Source organism: Ictalurus furcatus, chromosome 1, assembly GCF_023375685.1.
Source record: "Ictalurus furcatus strain D&B chromosome 1, Billie_1.0, whole genome shotgun sequence".
Classification (NCBI taxonomy): Eukaryota; Metazoa; Chordata; class Actinopteri; order Siluriformes; family Ictaluridae; genus Ictalurus; species Ictalurus furcatus.
In genome coordinates this window covers 28,810,190-28,826,594 of record NC_071255.1, presented here as the reverse complement: position 1 = coordinate 28,826,594, position 16,405 = coordinate 28,810,190, and the positions used below count along the sequence as shown (strand labels likewise).

General features: G+C 40.9%; 1 protein-coding gene across 3 annotated transcripts in view; it reads right to left on the bottom strand.

Annotated features, from left to right (window-relative positions):
- Positions 1-146: 146 nt before the first annotated feature.
- col15a1a (collagen, type XV, alpha 1a) overlaps positions 147-16,405 on the bottom strand; it is a 92,959-nt gene continuing 76,700 nt past the window's right edge. For all 3 annotated transcript variants that reach the window (XM_053635691.1, XM_053635692.1, XM_053635693.1), the window contains 8 exons: positions 15,214-15,355; positions 14,615-14,691; positions 13,364-13,492; positions 13,081-13,131; positions 10,768-10,830; positions 5,404-5,601; positions 5,088-5,197; positions 147-1,104 (listed from right to left, as the gene is read on the bottom strand). In XM_053635691.1, coding sequence (XP_053491666.1) covers positions 846-1,104; positions 5,088-5,197; positions 5,404-5,601; positions 10,768-10,830; positions 13,081-13,131; positions 13,364-13,492; positions 14,615-14,691; positions 15,214-15,355 — 1,029 coding nt within the window. In that variant the 3' untranslated portion in view covers positions 147-845. The remainder of the gene's footprint in view (positions 1,105-5,087; positions 5,198-5,403; positions 5,602-10,767; positions 10,831-13,080; positions 13,132-13,363; positions 13,493-14,614; positions 14,692-15,213; positions 15,356-16,405) is intronic.

Here is a 16,405-nt window from a genome sequence, read left to right as displayed (position 1 = left end):
ATAATTAATACGTTTAGAAACATTTGCATGGTTTTTTCATTGCATTGTGCCAATAGGCTTTAATGGTATTAAGATCCCTCATAAGGCAAAGCTGAATTTTTGTTTACACAATGAAAGGTTAAACACATGACAGCATAGACAATATATTTGGAAAAAAGATTTTATTCAATAAACACCAGTGAAAATGAAGAATACTCCTTACTTCTTACCACTAACCACTGCTCAAATTGTTGGCCTAAAAACTGAAACAACGGAAAATGAGGACTTGATTGGTCTCTGGAAAAAGAAAATATCTGCAGTCACATTTCCAGAAACTAAAAAAATGGAATATAATTTGATCAATAGAGATGCTGTAGAAATTCTTCTTTCATAAAAGAGGCAAGAAACAGGAGCAGATTTCATCTGAACAACTGAAACTATAAATTACATATTTATCCTCAATTTTTGGACATATTTAGATTATGTGCGGTCAAGTATAAATAAAACACGGAAATTAAATTAAATACTGACAAATCTTTTGCTACTCGAAAAGAAAAGATGATGTGAAGTAGAAAAAAAAGACATCTATGAATTTCCAAAAACTGAAAAATGAAAATACAGTGCATCAAAATGACTTGTAGGGATTGGAAGCCTGGTACGTCCCTCTGCTTAAACATGGTGATCATGCAGTTTTACACTGTGAGAGAAATGGCTTTGCTACTAAATGTCCATGTGCTCAAAACCTGAGAATGGCTCTCACTGATGGTTCATTAGCTTCTCAATGACATGGCCTTTCATCAGCGTACAGATATTTACACCTTCTGAAATGTTGACGCGTTGATTGCAGAGGTTTTCTGGTGTAGATGTCAATATCTGTAATGCCAGCGTCTGTGGCGATATTGTGCCTGTTTGAGTTCGTTGACGGTGTTCTGGTTGGAGTTGGTCTCGATGCACAAAACGACAAACTGGTTGGAGCAGCTACGGGTTTGCTGATTCAGCAGGCCACTGTAGAGGAAGGAAGCCTGGCCCGTGATGGCCATGTCACCAGCTCTCCAGGACTCACAGTTCTTATCCTCAAGACGCCTTCCCCTCTCTGATGAACCATGCCATATGGCCTTCTGTGGCCTGCAGAGAGACCGTGCAAGGAAACACAAATAGATCAGTGCAAATGCAGAGAAACACAAATATATGAATACCAATGCAGAGAATAACACATGTATGTGTATTTGGATTTAAACCAGAAGTGGGTGTGGCCTAAACCAGAAGGGTTTAAGCCACAACAAATAAACAAACAAATAGGAATCTTATCACTATGCACACAGAAGTCCTGGAAGACACCGGAGAAACTCCATTGGTAGAAATGGCAGCAGAATCAGCATCTGACTCTGATAGTTCCTCAACATCAGCTATATCATCCGAGTTCATAATTAGTCTCAACTAGAGATGTGGGGTTTTTTGTATCCTGCTCACACAATTATTATTTTTGTGTGTACCTACTGGAGATATTTTCTAATGAATTTAAACAAACTGCTGTTGTAATGACATTTAATGATTTTTGGGAAATCTGATCCTCCTGTATTATTTTTTCTAACCTATTCTAACAATCAGCAATAAGTGCCATATATCATTTTAATCAGGAGAACTTTAGTTTTCAATCTAGCTCATTTAATGTCCCAATTCTAAGTTTTATTTTTGTTTGAGAATGGATGAATTATCCAGAGGTTTTAGAAAAACGGCAGAAACGAGTTGGAGTTTTTAACTGTGAACTTAAACAAAACCTCCTGAAGTTAGGATTTGTTTTCTTTAGAAAGTTATACCTGGATGTTTTAGACTTCCAAATAAAATTTTGTCTTTATCTAACATTCCCTTTGCAACTTATAGGCATTTATTACAATAATATCCTAGACGTTTTCAATGAAAAAAGGCATTTTATTTACTGACAACGTAGATGTGTAAATAAAAGAGATGTGTCTCTCAAATGAGGAATTTCCATCCTCCTCCTTTTCCCCCCAAAGGAACACATTGATTGGTGGAGTAGATGACAGTCTGAACCAATTTTGGGATGGGTGGGGGTGGGGTGGGGGTACTAAGCAGCAACAGCATTTCTTGTTTGGCTCAGGAACAATCTTTCGTTTCCTTGACGAATCAATGCTGCAGAATGTGATAGCGTAACCATGACTCATTTGCATTCACTATGGAGCATCTGAACGTTCAACTTAGACAAATATAAGGATGTTGTAAAAGCATTACGCAGTGCAACATATTCATATTAATGCGCATGGTTTCTATTTGTCCACTTGTTCTCACACGCATGAAAGTAAAATCCTCCTACTTGTGCATACCATGGGATCCCATTCCCATCTCTATTCTCAACCAGATGTCCTGTGAACCTTTCTGGAAAACGTTCTAAAACCAAAAATTAAATAGTGCTCCTCCTATTTGTATCTGTATTTATTCATATCTGAATCAGTGTATAGTGTTCATGCAGTGAAACTACAATTTCCAATCGAATATGTGATCATATATGTTGGATCATATGTTTTCTTGCATTTTTCACATCCAGAAGTGGTACAATATCCAAATTATTTATTTAAGTAAAAGCGCAACTAATTATCTACATAAACAGTTGAGTAAAAGTGGAAGTACAACTTCACTCAACTCTTAAAATCTTACATTTATGAATGTAAATATACAAGAAAGATTTCGAAAAGAAAAAGGCATCAAATCACACACTTATAAATCAGGAATAAATTATGCAATAAATCATGCATAGCAGCAGATAGATTGATGTGATGGGTATTATGTCTAATTTTTGCGCTCACATTTGTTAAAGTTTAAATTTGTTAGGAATTTAGATTGACTCATCGGGACTGTCAGATGATATTTAGTCATATTTTACAAATATATGATTATAGAGAAATATACTGATGCAGTATTTGACAATGTATTGAGAAGAAGGCAGAGACTTTTCTTTTGAAACATAGTAAGTAAAACTCAACAGTAAACTGGTGAAAGAAAGAAAAAACCCTCAAGTACACTTAACAGTAACAAAGAAGTAGTACTGTGCTACTTCTCATCTCTGATCTTAAGGCTCATATATGTAGCATATCTAGACAAAAACTCTTTCAGATGCACAAACTGTTTGACTTTTGTGACTTTGTGACTGACGTCTGAAATGTGCAGCTGTAAAATGTGAGACTAAACAGACAATGTACAGAAATACATGCACATTTACAAATTATACCAAAAACCCTTATATGAACTGTAATCAAGGTCGCTAAATTTGATTTTTAAGGCATAAATCATCTGGTTTTCATGACTGAACTGAATGTCACAAGTTGATTTGCCATGTTTTCCATGGATACCATTCAAAGTGTATAATCTAGTATAACAACATAGTTATTATTGCCCCCTTGTGGCCAAAGGTTTCGTGAAACACATCAATCAAATTCAGAGGTTCAGTCCAGTGGGATGGTTAACTTGCCAAAACATAGGAGTGAAACCAATGACTGACCACAGAAAGAAGACGGTTGCTCAATATACAAGCAGTAAAATAAACCCCACTTCTAACAGGAGTTTGAAATCTGTTCATTACTTAATATGAACCTAGCAAAAACCTAAAGAACATGGTGTTCACTGGCACGTACATGGTAATATTTCGTTGGGAAAATCTTTGGCAGAACAGCACAGGATGAATAAAATGCTGTCTAGACTTTTTTGTATCTGTCATAATCCAGTGTTCGCAATGGTTAGTAACCATTTTTTACTAATACAACACACATGCAGGCTAGGCTTTATTAGAGAAGACTGTAGTAGTTCAATGCTCCTAGCTGTACAAAAAGACACTCCCAGACAATGAACTTAGATTTCATCAACAGCATATTCATGCACATTCATGCCAACTTACTGAAACCAGAGCTGTCATATCGCTTAAAAACATCAGGTTTCACAAACAGCTCGAAAAAGAGTATTTGCTAACCACAATTGCAGCTCTACTGTCACAGTAGCCACGGATGCATGGTACAAGTAGCTATATTTACCACCCAGGGGTATAAATAGACGTAAACAGAGAAGGAACTGGCAAAACTAGCTGCAAAAATACAGTGGTGGAAAAATGGGGAAGAAAAATTGATAAGTGAAGCCCAAGCTTGTGGCTGGGCAAGCCAGATTTTTTTTTCATTTAGGGGAACAGCTCTGGAACTGCAATAGATGGGTTTTTTACTGCAGAGATATTGGAAAAAAGAACGTTGGCCTCTGTACAACATTATGTGGACACATCTTTCCTAATCCACTCTTCAAATGACACCAGAGCCACCTATGGTCATTTGGTTTTTTTTTTTTTTTATTTTTACATTTATTTTTTAATTTTGACAATGCCATCATGTCATCAGGTGTAACTGAATACCACTATCTTTATCTGTTTAGTATTCCTAATTAATTCTGTATTTTTATCCATTTTAAAGCTAATTATCTGCTCATTTTGAATAATGTATTCATATTCTGTTACATCCATAATGCGTAATAAGATGCAAATACAACATTCACATTGTGCAAATGTAAATACGTTTGTACATTTGTCGCTGAAATTAAAAAAAAAAGGCTATGAACATAGACTCATCATTTTGTTTAAAGGAGAAATATTATATTGTTTTAGCCAATATATAAATGACGTGCTATAATAACCATAAGGAATTAGTACCTCTCAGAAATTTAATACATAGCTAGTGTAACTCAGTGGTTAAAACTTTGAGCTACTGATTGGAATCTTGTGAATTCAAAACCCTGCACTGCCAATCTGACACTGTTGGGTTTACCAAGCCTTTAACCCTCAATTTGTTATTCACTTCAGATAAAAGCTTCAGATGTATGAGTAAATGTAAATTAAGTAATATATGTACCACTCTTTTTTATTTATCTTCCTGGTATACCACACTAAATTACAATATATTCAAAACTCTACAGCTACGGTCTTCATCGATGCACAAAACATCAGCCCATTTGACATGCATTCTATATAAGCTGCACTGGCTAGCTGTCCCTTTACATATTTCTTATAACAAACTAGTTCTAGGTGTTAACTGGTGTTAACGGTGTTATAGTTAACTGACCAGAAAGGATCACTCATCACATCTCGTCCATCAAAAGAGTAGAGGGGGATCCCACTGGGGAGAATGTGATTGGAGAAGATGCTTTCCCAGTTTTTAAACAGAACTTCACCCTGCAAAAATAGGATAGACACTTTATTTAATGTGCTGTTATGAGGAAAAGAAAATATTTTCAGCTCAAACCAAAGAAAATATGAACTGGAATAGATTTTAATAGCTTTAAATCTCCAAACGGCTGCTAGTCAGTTTTTCCTGCTTTTGAACACCCCTCCCCTCTTACTAAAACACATCTACATATCAGAGAAGATAAGTGGCTCACCCTGAGGTTAACAATGGGTAAGCTGGTGCGGTACAGCGGCTGCACAATGTCGATCAGGTCCTGTAGGTGGTGAGAAAGGAAAGCCCTGTACTCGTCTCGGATGCCCATGGCCTGAGCTTGTAGTCTGCACTGCTTATTCACTGAGTGGATGGAGCCCAGGTCCCCAGTCAGTGGTGTGTTGAGGGCAACCAGCCTGAGCTGTGAGACATATTTACCTAAATGATTTGTCTCGTAATGAAACGTGAGATTCATTTTACATTTTGATTACATTTATATCTGCTCGTCTTTTTTTTTTTTTGACACACATACATTATGTGTGATGTTTAGCTTGAAATCTTATGATTGAAATAGTTATGTTTTGGATTGCATTCATCATATGCTAAACAGCCATTTTTACCAAATAATCACAAGTTCAGTGTATAATACAGTGTATAATTGTCACAGCTCGGTCTGATCATAACTCCAATTCCCAGGATGCAATACTCACTTCCCAGGCACGCATGCGCTCCCCATCCCTGGAGTTCTGATCAGACACACCTGGCACCAATCACACACTAGTACTTAGAGAAGACAGCCACCGAGAAGCGGCGCGAAGTATACGCTCAGTAGCTTAGTTTGCTGCGTTACCAAGCTTATCTAGTTCGTTGTTTCTGGTCATCCTTGACCCTCGCTTCTTGTCTCGACTACGCTTTCTGGATATCCCCATTTGTATTGTTCGCCTGATCGCTTGACCCTTGCTGACTCTACGACTACGCTTCCGGAACTTCCTGATCCTACTCTGTTCACCCGCCTCCCGCTCCTGCTTCCGTACCGTCTCAAGGTTGATGACAGAATACTTCGCCAATTAATGGAGGCAGCGGGAAATCGTTGGCTGAACGCCATCGAGGGACATGGCCGGATGCTTAGCGAACATGATCAACGTCTCGCCTACCTAACTGAGCAGGTAGCTCGGTTAAATCAAGCTGCGCAGCCTGCTACGGTGCCGACCCCACGCTTCCCTCCCACTCCAGCGCCGGAGAAGTATGATGGAGATCCCGCACGCTGCCGGGGTTTTTTACTCCAGCGCTCCCTGTTTTTTTTCACGTACCCAGACATGACGGAGAGTCAGAAGATCATCCACTTCATGGAACTTTTAACCGGGAAAGCTCTCCTCTGGGCTACCGCGGAATGGGAACAGGAAGGGAACCGTATCAGCACGTTTGAGCAGCTGACATCACGCTTCCGCACGGTATTCGATCACGCTCCAGACGGCCGGGAGACTGGGGAGGACTTATTGTCCATGGCGCAGGGATCACGGAGTGTGGCGGATTACGCCCTCGAATTTCGCACTGTCGCCGCCCGGAGCGGATGGAATCAACCCGCTCTAAAAGCCATGTTTCGCCGGGGATTAAATGCTGACATCTTAACGTAGCTGGCGTGCCACGATGACCTTTTGATCCTCGACTCACTCATCAGCGTAGCTATCCGCCTGGATCGTCTACTACGTAGCCGCCGCCCCAGACGCGGTGAGGCGGAAGCACTGACACCTGAGCACTCTAGTGAACCCATGCAGCTGGGACAGACTCGGGTGAGCACGCAGGAACGAGAACGACGGCGCCGTGAACACCGTTGTTTCTACTGCGGTGAGAGGGGCCACTTCATGCCACAATGCCCTCTCAAACAGGGCTCTACCCGAGGGGAAGCCAAAACTGCCAGACCACTTCAGGCAGGGGTGAGTTCCGAACCCATTACCCAGCACTCTGTTCAGTCTGCCTTCGTATTGCCCGTTATAGTGGGTTACTCAAGGGTTTCTTGTGTTTTAGAAGCACTGATTGACTCGGGAGCGGCGGGGAATTTCATTAGCCAAGAGACTGTATGCCAATATAATATACCTGTTCGTCCTCTCTGCACCCCCCGCCGTGTCCAAGCCATTGATGGGGCCCCCATAGGAGATGGCATAATCACCCACTGCACCGAACCTGTTAACCTCCGAACCAGCGCCCTTCATCAGGAGAAGATCACGTTCCATGTCATAGTGACGGCTCGGCACCCAGTGGTTCTCGGTCTCCCTTGGCTCGAACATCACAATCCCCAAATTTCATGGAACCAAAGGGAAATCACGCGCTGGTCAGCTCACTGCATTTCTCACTGTCTTCAAGTCCTGGTGATCTCCGTAGCATCCACCTCCATTGAAAGCCCAGATAAGGCAGATAACGTCCAGATCCCCAGTGTTTACCACGACCTCATAGAGGTATTCAGTAGGAAGAAGGCGAGCGGACTACCTCCCCACCGTGATTACGACTGCGCTATTGATTTGCTCCCAGGCACTACACCACCACGAGGGAGGGTCTACCCGTTAACGATCACTGAGCAAAAAGCCATGGAAGAGTACATTCAAAAGGCGGATGCTCTGTCTCGTCTTGATCAGACAGAACGGGTCAACGAGCAGGAGGAGTACATCATTCGTCCTTCATGTGTTATCAGTGCGCTAGAGTGGGAGCTGGACGCGGGACTAGAGCAGATTCCCCAGTCCCAAGTACCTGTAAAGTGTCCTCCTGACAAACTCTTCGTACCCGAAGAGTACCGCCAAGAACTCATCATCTGGGCACACACGGTACTCGGTACGGGACATCCTGGAACACAACACACACACCATCTCCTGGAAGAGAAATACTGGTGGCCCAATATGATAAGAGACATACACAAGGTGGTGAAGTCCTGTTCATCGTGCGCACAGAGTAAAGTACCTCGGACCCTCCCCACCGGGAGGCTCAAGCCCTTACCTATCCCCGAACGCCCATGGGCACACATATCTGTAGATTTCGTAACAGACCTGCCTAGATCCCAAGGAGATACCACAATTCTAGTCGCAGTGGACCGGTTCTCCAAGTCCGTACGCTTCATTCCCTTACCCGCTCTCCCCACTGCATTCAGGACAGCTGAACTTCAATTCCAGCATGTGTTCAGGTATTATGGCATTCCGGAGGAGATTGTCAGTGACAGGGGCCCGCAGTTTACCTCCAGAGTGTGGTCCAGCTTCATGATGAAGATGGGAGTGACAGTGAATCTCACCTCCGGTTATCACCCACAAGCCAATGGGCAAGCCGAACGAGTCAATCAGGAACTGGGACGATTCCTCCGTACCTTTTGTGCCAATAACCCAGAGGATTGGAGCAAGTTCTTGCCATGGGCCGAGTACGCCCAGAACTCACTACGCCATTCAGCTACCAATCTCACCCCCTTCCAGTGCGTGCTCGGTTACCAACCCCCTCTGTTCCCGTGGAACGCAACGCCCACCGCAGCTCCGGCCGTTGACCACTGGTTCCAACGTAGTGAGCGTGTCTGGGCGGACACCCATCGACGCCTGAGGGAGGCCTCAGACATGTACAAACACAAAGCAGATCGCCGCCGCAAGGAACACCCTGATTACCAACCCGGCGATCGGGTGTGGTTGTCCACAAAAGACTGGAGGCAAGCGCAGGGCTGTAAAAAACTAGCACCGAGGTACACGGGACCATTCAAGATCCTCAAACGAGTCAATGACGTCACCTACCGTCTGAAACTGCCACGACACAGTCGCATCTCCCCTTCATTCCACGTATCACGTCTCAAACTTGTTGTCAACGGTCCTCTAGCCACTGAAGTACCAGCTGAAACTCCCCCGACCCCTCTGGAGATTGATGGACAACCGGCTTACCGCGTCAGGAACATCCTCAGCTCGAGACACAGGAGGGGCAAGCTGGAGTATTTGGTTGAGTGGGAGGGTTATGGACCTGAGGAACAGTGCTGGGTTCCCAGGCAGGATATACTTGACCCACAGCTTACCAAGGACTTTCACACAACTCATCCTCATCTCCCAGGTCCACGACCCCGGGGGAGGCCAAGAAAGAACTCTGCTCCTGGAGTGAGCCCTTTGGGGGGGGGTTCTGTCACAGCTCGGTCTGATCATAACTCCAATTCCCAGGATGCAATACTCACTTCCCAGGCACGCATGCGCTCCCCATCCCCGGAGTTCTGATCAGACACACCTGGCACCAATCACACACTAGTACTTAGAGAAGACAGCCACCGAGAAGCGACGCGAAGTATACGCTCAGTAGCTTAGTTTGCTGCATTACCAAGCTTATCTAGTTCGTTGTTTCTGATAATCCTTGACCCTCGCTTCTTGTCTTGACTACGCTTTCTGGATATCCCCATTTGTATTGTTCGCCCGATCGCTTGACCCTTGCTGACTCTACGACTACGCTTCCGGAACTTCCCGATCCTACTCTGTTCACCCGCCTCCCGCTCCTGCTTCCGTACCGTCTCAAGGTTGGTGACAATAATAATATGTCAAGTACAGATGGCTAAATAAATGTGGAGAAAATTGCCAATCTAAAAGTAATTGAGGAGGTGAAATGCTGAAAAGCTGTTTCAATGAAAAAATGGAAATACACCTCTATTTTACAATTTATCAACAAAACAAAAATATAAATGTAAAAATGTTAAAAATGAAACAATCCAAAGTTTTGTCATGTCCCTCTAAGGCTCCACACCTGATCTGAAGAAGGTATGTCAGATATGTCATGAAGAATGTGCAGAATGGTGGTCTATAGCGGGGCTGAACATTAAAACCGGTTCAACGATGGTTGGCCGTGATATTAGATGGGAGGACTAAAATCTAATATCTATCTCAGTAGGTTGTAACAATTTAATTCAAACCAAAAACCACTAAACCTACGCTTCTGTCATAGATAACTGTGCAATTCTATTTTGACGGGACAATGTGTACTTAATCTATGTACATTCAGTTTCTCCTCCCAAGGCATTTTCGGGGAAAAATGATGAAAGAGTAAATAATCCACCTTATTCATTTTCATTACATATGTAAATGTAAATCTAGCACATTGTGTCTTCTTGCTATAAATGTTGCTTAAGGGAGTGCAAACATTTGCATAAGACTTTTGCACTATTCCTTACACTTATACACTTTATAGCAGGAGTGATCAAATTGTAATGAAGCATGACAAGCATACCAACATGCTGAAACACAAAAATAGGTCTCTTAAACACGTGCTAAAACACAGCAAGGTGCTATTTGTCAGATTCTCTTCATCTTTTGTATACTTATGCTTTGGAGCGTCCATTATTCAAATGGACCTGCCACTGAGCTAACCACTAAAATAAACTTAGACAAGCTGGGACGTTCTACAACAGCGCTGGATGGACAGCACCATAATTTATAGTCTAAAACAGGAACCTTGGAAACCACAGAAATACAAGCTAGAATTAAACCAATGATTTTTTCCCCTTACAAGCTTCACACAAAACCATAACAAATAACAATATCATGTATTTTTTTAGCTGAAAAGAAAAGAATAGTCAGAGAAAGACAGCCATTCTTACCGCACTTCCTGTATGAATTTTAGGAGTATTGCTGAATCGAGGAGCCAATATTAAAGGGTGAGCCTAAAGAGTATTAGAGAACAATTTTTAAGATGAAAAAGTTTAAAGTGAGTACACACACTTTAACTGATGTGTATAGACTGTACATTTTGGTCATTTAAAACACTATCATGTATCTTCCAGAAAGTATCTGCCAGAAAATATTATGATATTATGTTAAAGCCAAAATTACAAAGAAGTAGCACTAAAAAAAAGTTGTAGTCCCATCCATCCATTTTCTGTACTGCTTATCCTACACAGGGTCACACCCTGGATGGGGTGCCAACCCACTGCAGGACACAATCACACCCCTTCACACACTATGGACACTCAGCCTACAACACATGTCTTTGGACTGAAGGAGGAAACTGGAGAACCTGGAGGAAACCCCCGAAGCATGGGGAGAACATGCAAGCTCTGCGTATATAGGGGGGAGGCAGGAATCAAACCCCCAACCCTGGAGGTGCGAGGCAAGCGTGCTAACCACTAACTCACCATGCCCCCCTGTGGTTATCCAATTTAATTAAATGTACAGAAATACATCAATCTGGGAAGGGTTACAAAGCTATTTCAAAGGCTCTGGGACTCCAAAGAACCACTGTAAGAGCCATTATCTCCAAAAAAAAAAAAAAAAAAAACTCGGCACAGTAGTGAACCTTCCCAGAAATTGCCGACCTTCCAAAATTCCTGCAAGAGCACAGCAACTACTCATCCAGCAAGTCACAAAAGAGCCAAGGACAACATCAAATGCATCCATGGAAGAGTGGTGAGGTGAAATTTGAATTTCTGAATTTCCTCAAACCTTTTCGGAGAATGTTCTGTGGACTTATGAGTCGAAAGTGGAACTGTTTGGAAGATAGGGGTCCCGTTATATCTGCCGTAAACCAAACACAGAATTCCACAAAAAGAACATTATACCTACAGTTAAGCATGGTGGTGGAAGTGTGATGGTGTGGGGATGCTTTGCTGCTTCAGGGTCTGGGCAACTTGCAATAATTGAGGGAAATATGATTTCTGCTCTTCACCAGAAAATCCTAAAGGAGAATCTCTGGTCTTCAGTCTGTAAAATGAAACTCAAGCACAACTGGATTATGCAGCAAGACAATGATCTAAAGCATAGGAGTAAGTCCTAGTCCTAGAAGTAAGTGAAAGACTGATCTCCAGTTATCGGAAGCATTTGGTTCCAGTTTTTGCTGCTAAAGGTGGCACAACCAGATTTAAGACAATGGTCCAAAGCATAGGAGTAAGTCCACCTCTGAATGGCTCAAAAAAGCTAAATTAAAGTTTTGGACTGGCCTAGTTAAAGTCCTGACTTGAACCAACTGAGATGCTGTGGCAGGACCTTAAACGGGAAGTTCATGCTCGAAAACCCTCCAGTGTGGCTGAACTAAAGCAGTTCTGCAAAGAAGAGTGGGCCAAAATTCCGCCACAGTGCTGTGGAAGGCTGATCTCCAGGTTTCCAATCGGAAACGTTTGGTTGCAGTTATTGCTGGTAAAGGTGGCACAACCCGATTTTAAGTTTAAGGGGGCAATTAGTTTTTCACATGGGTGATAGGTGTCGGATAACTTTTTTTTGCTTCAATATAAAAAAATAATAAAAACTGTATTGTGTGTTTACTCAGGTTGAGTTTGTTTTATGTTGTATTTCGTTTGAAAATCTAAAACTCTTTAGTATGAGATATACACAAAAACTGAAGAAAGCAGGATGGGAGCAAATACTTTTTCACAGCACAGTAGCATTGATTATTATGGCCAAACAGTAAAACTTTTTATTCATCTGACCACAGAACACTCCTCCAAAAGGCAAGTGATCACCTGCAAACTTCAGTCTGACATTTTTATGCCAGTCTTGGAGTAAGGGCTTCTTCCTTGCACAACATGCCTTTAAGGCCTTGAGGCTGTAAGACTATCTTAATGGTGGCTGTACATATTTTGGTACCTGATGCCTCTAACTCTCTGACCAGTTCCTTTGTTGTTGTCTTGGGGTTCAGGTGAACCTTTCAGACCAAAGTTCATTCATCCCTGGGAGTTAATTTGTGCCTCTTTCTTGAATGATGCTGTGTCTGTATGGTCCCAAGATTTTTTATATTTGCACACATTTGTTAGTACAGATGCATGTGGTACCTTCAGCTCTTTGGAAATTGCTCCTAAGGTGAAACTGGACTTGTTGAGGTCCACATTTTTTGCTGCATTCTTTACCCACATCACACAAAAACAAAATTTTGTCTATAAAAAAGTGCTGTTTTCAGTTTAAGACAACATGCTAGAACTTACATCATCTTGTGAGAGGACAGTAGGGGAATTCATCTCAATCAACCCTCCAAGCTAGGAAACAACAAAAAAGAAAACATAGTTAGCTAGTTTTTAACATTAGATACGTTTTCATTCATGAACTGTTTCACAGTACCTCATAATAGCTATTTTTTAATGTACTAATATTGATACAGTGACTGGATGTTAGGAAATATTGTACCAAAAACATTCTGACACAAGACATGATACAGAATGACTGATACAGAATATACATATGATAGAATAAAGAAAAGTAAAATATTACCTGAATCTCTCTCCAACCCCCTTGGACCTTGAGGTAGAGTTTACTCGTATCTGTAACCATGGAAAATGTTCCCTCTTCAACCGCATAAGGCTCGTGCTTCATGGCATAGAGACTTGCGTATTTCTTTACCTGTAACAACATCATACATTCGTTAGAGTCACAGCACACAGATGCAATATTTTGTATATTACTGTAGGTATGGCAACTGTTTAAACCAGGGATGTCCAATCTTTCAATAGGAATGAAAACCTGCACCCACACTGGCCCTTTCCGGATAAGATTGGACACCCCTGGTATAGACCCAACATGTAATAAGTTAATATTATATTATGAGCAGTTTATTAGGCTACATATTGACTTAATGATATTGATAACTTAATATTGATTAAATTAAGTAATTCAATACATTAAAGAACATATTGAAGCAAATAATTTGATAATTATTTGCATTATATGCAGGTTTCTGTAACCATTGTTAAAAATGAAAAAAAAATGCAACACATAATATAATATAATATAATATAATATAATATAATAAAATATAATAATTACAAGCATTTGGCTTGTAAATTTTAGGCCTTTTGTGACCCAGTTTATGTAACATATCTTTACATTATTTAAAAGCCAGTGGCCAATACTGAAGGGACTACATTAGCAACAACAGTTCAGGATGTTATAGGCTTTAAGGGGACAGTAACATAGGGCCATATTCAGTTTTGACAACTTAAGTTCAAAAGATACATCAATATTTAAGCAGGGAAAGTTCCTTGTATTCAGAATTGACTCATGCGGTTGCTTAAGTTGATTTTCTGGGCTGTTTATTGAGATTCTTGCTAGTAGGTCACGTTTCTGAGGTTGCCAGAGTTTTCTTGAGTAGACTCATCAGAGACAGCTCTACAATAGGGTCTAGACAATCATCTTTTAAAAAAACCACTTGCCATTAAGCCCATAAAAAAATAATTATTTGATAGAAAATGCAAACTGTCAACATCATGAAAGAAAAATCGACTTGAATTGAAGGTCAGAATTACATATAACTGAGACACGCCTATGTTTTTGCCAAACTCCATCCCTCATGTACAACTCCTCTGCAACAGTCTGAGTAGTGCGTAAGTCTGTAGTCATGCCTGAGATCTGAATTCAAATTTGTGCAATTTTACTATTAACTCCTCACTACGAGGGTGTAACTCATCTGTGAATATGGCCCTTAGTGTTGTAGGTTAATGGTGTGTGATGATGAGTGTCACTCACTGAGCCAGAGCCACCAGCAGCTGGTCCTGGTGGACCAGGAGGACCTTGCGGCCCAGGTGGGCCAGGAATAGCAGCAGCTGAAATCACAAAAATACTTTAGTATCAGTCTGTTTATTATTAAGATACAGAATTTCCTGATGCTTCCATGACTTCCACTAAGAGGCCACCTGATACCTCATAACCGGCATGCATCATCATCATCATCATCATCATCATCATCATCAGAAAGGGAAGTTTAACCCCTTAAAGTCTAAGCTGATTATTTTGTTATTCATAGATTCAGATGACTAGTAATTATTTAGTGTATAGTTACAAACTGAGGAATGAGGAATGAGTGTGGACATGGCAACAAGTTCTGGGAGTTTAATACGTTAACAGTATCATCAGGACTTTTTTTTAATCATGCTGGCTGATAGGAGGATTGATTTGGTCCTTCATCCAAAACAATTATTATCAGTGAGTCTAGTACAAAGCATAATCCTTTACAGTTCAGATGGTGTACAGATGGACAATTAATTTTTTCTGAGATATCTGTTTCAATACTGAGCCTAGAAAACACCAAAGAGAGCTTAAGTTTGTATTAAGCTCTAACGTCTTACCAGAGCTATAGCCAGGAGGTCCAGGAGGTCCAGGTGGGCCTCGCAGTCCAGTGGTGCCAGGTCTTCCGATACCAGGAGAACCGGGTGGGCCCTGAAGTCCTTGACGACCAGGAGGCCCAATGACTGAATCTCCTTTAGGTCCCTTCAAAGAGAAGCAATAACATTACAAAGTTGCTACTAATTATTTACTATGGCAGATCATTAATAATTTACAAATTACTTATAAGCTACTGCCACCAGAACAAATTCTTTCATGATGATAGTAAACCCAGGATATTTCTGTTCTCTGATAGCAGTACAAACAGGGAGTAATTTATTTGCTGCTTGTAACACCATTTAAATTCGAATTTATGAAGCGAAGAGACCCACTCTACAAAGTGCACTCTGCCATTATTTTCATAGTGGTTTGAATCTCTCTTTTTTTTTATTTGTTTTGCCTGGATTCTTTTTAATCTCTAGATAAAGGCTTGCCAACCCATCCATTTCTAATTACACGAGGAATCAGAGCACTTAAAAAAAAATTTAAGGCAGCTTGTCATCAGGCAATTATTTTTTACAAAGGAACATCAATCATAAATTTCCAAAGTCTCACACACACAAAAAAGATCAAACGAGCATACAGTTGAGAGAAATTGGGTGAGTTTGAAGAGGAAAAATACAGATATGAAGAAATAAGATTGAAAGTGGGAGGCAGAGACAAACGGGGAAAAATGTAAGGCAGACAGGAGAACAAAACAGAAAAAAGGAGATGGGAGAGATCAGAGAGATGGGAAAGGGAGATAGAGACCAAGGCAAGAGGATAAAAGAACATGCAATCAATCTATCAGGAAAGGTCAGTCTTTTCAAAATGGAATTATCTATATGGATAGCTGATTTACAAGACAAATGTAAAGTTGCACAAAAATATGAGTCTGTGTGTGTGTGTGTGTGTGTGTGTGTGTGTGTGTGTTTGTGTATTTACCCCCCAAAAGGACCAAGTCTTCACAATGATAGGATGGTACCAAATGCCCTCAAAAAATGACTGTTTCTTAAGTATCTTTTTCTAAAGTAAAGTGCTGTGAAAAAGTTTTAGTGATTTCTTCTGCTTTTGTGTATATCTCATACTAAATTGTTTCAGAAATTAAAACAAAATCTAAGATAAAACAAAGGCAATCCGAGTAAACGCAAAATACAGTTTTTAAATGATAATGTT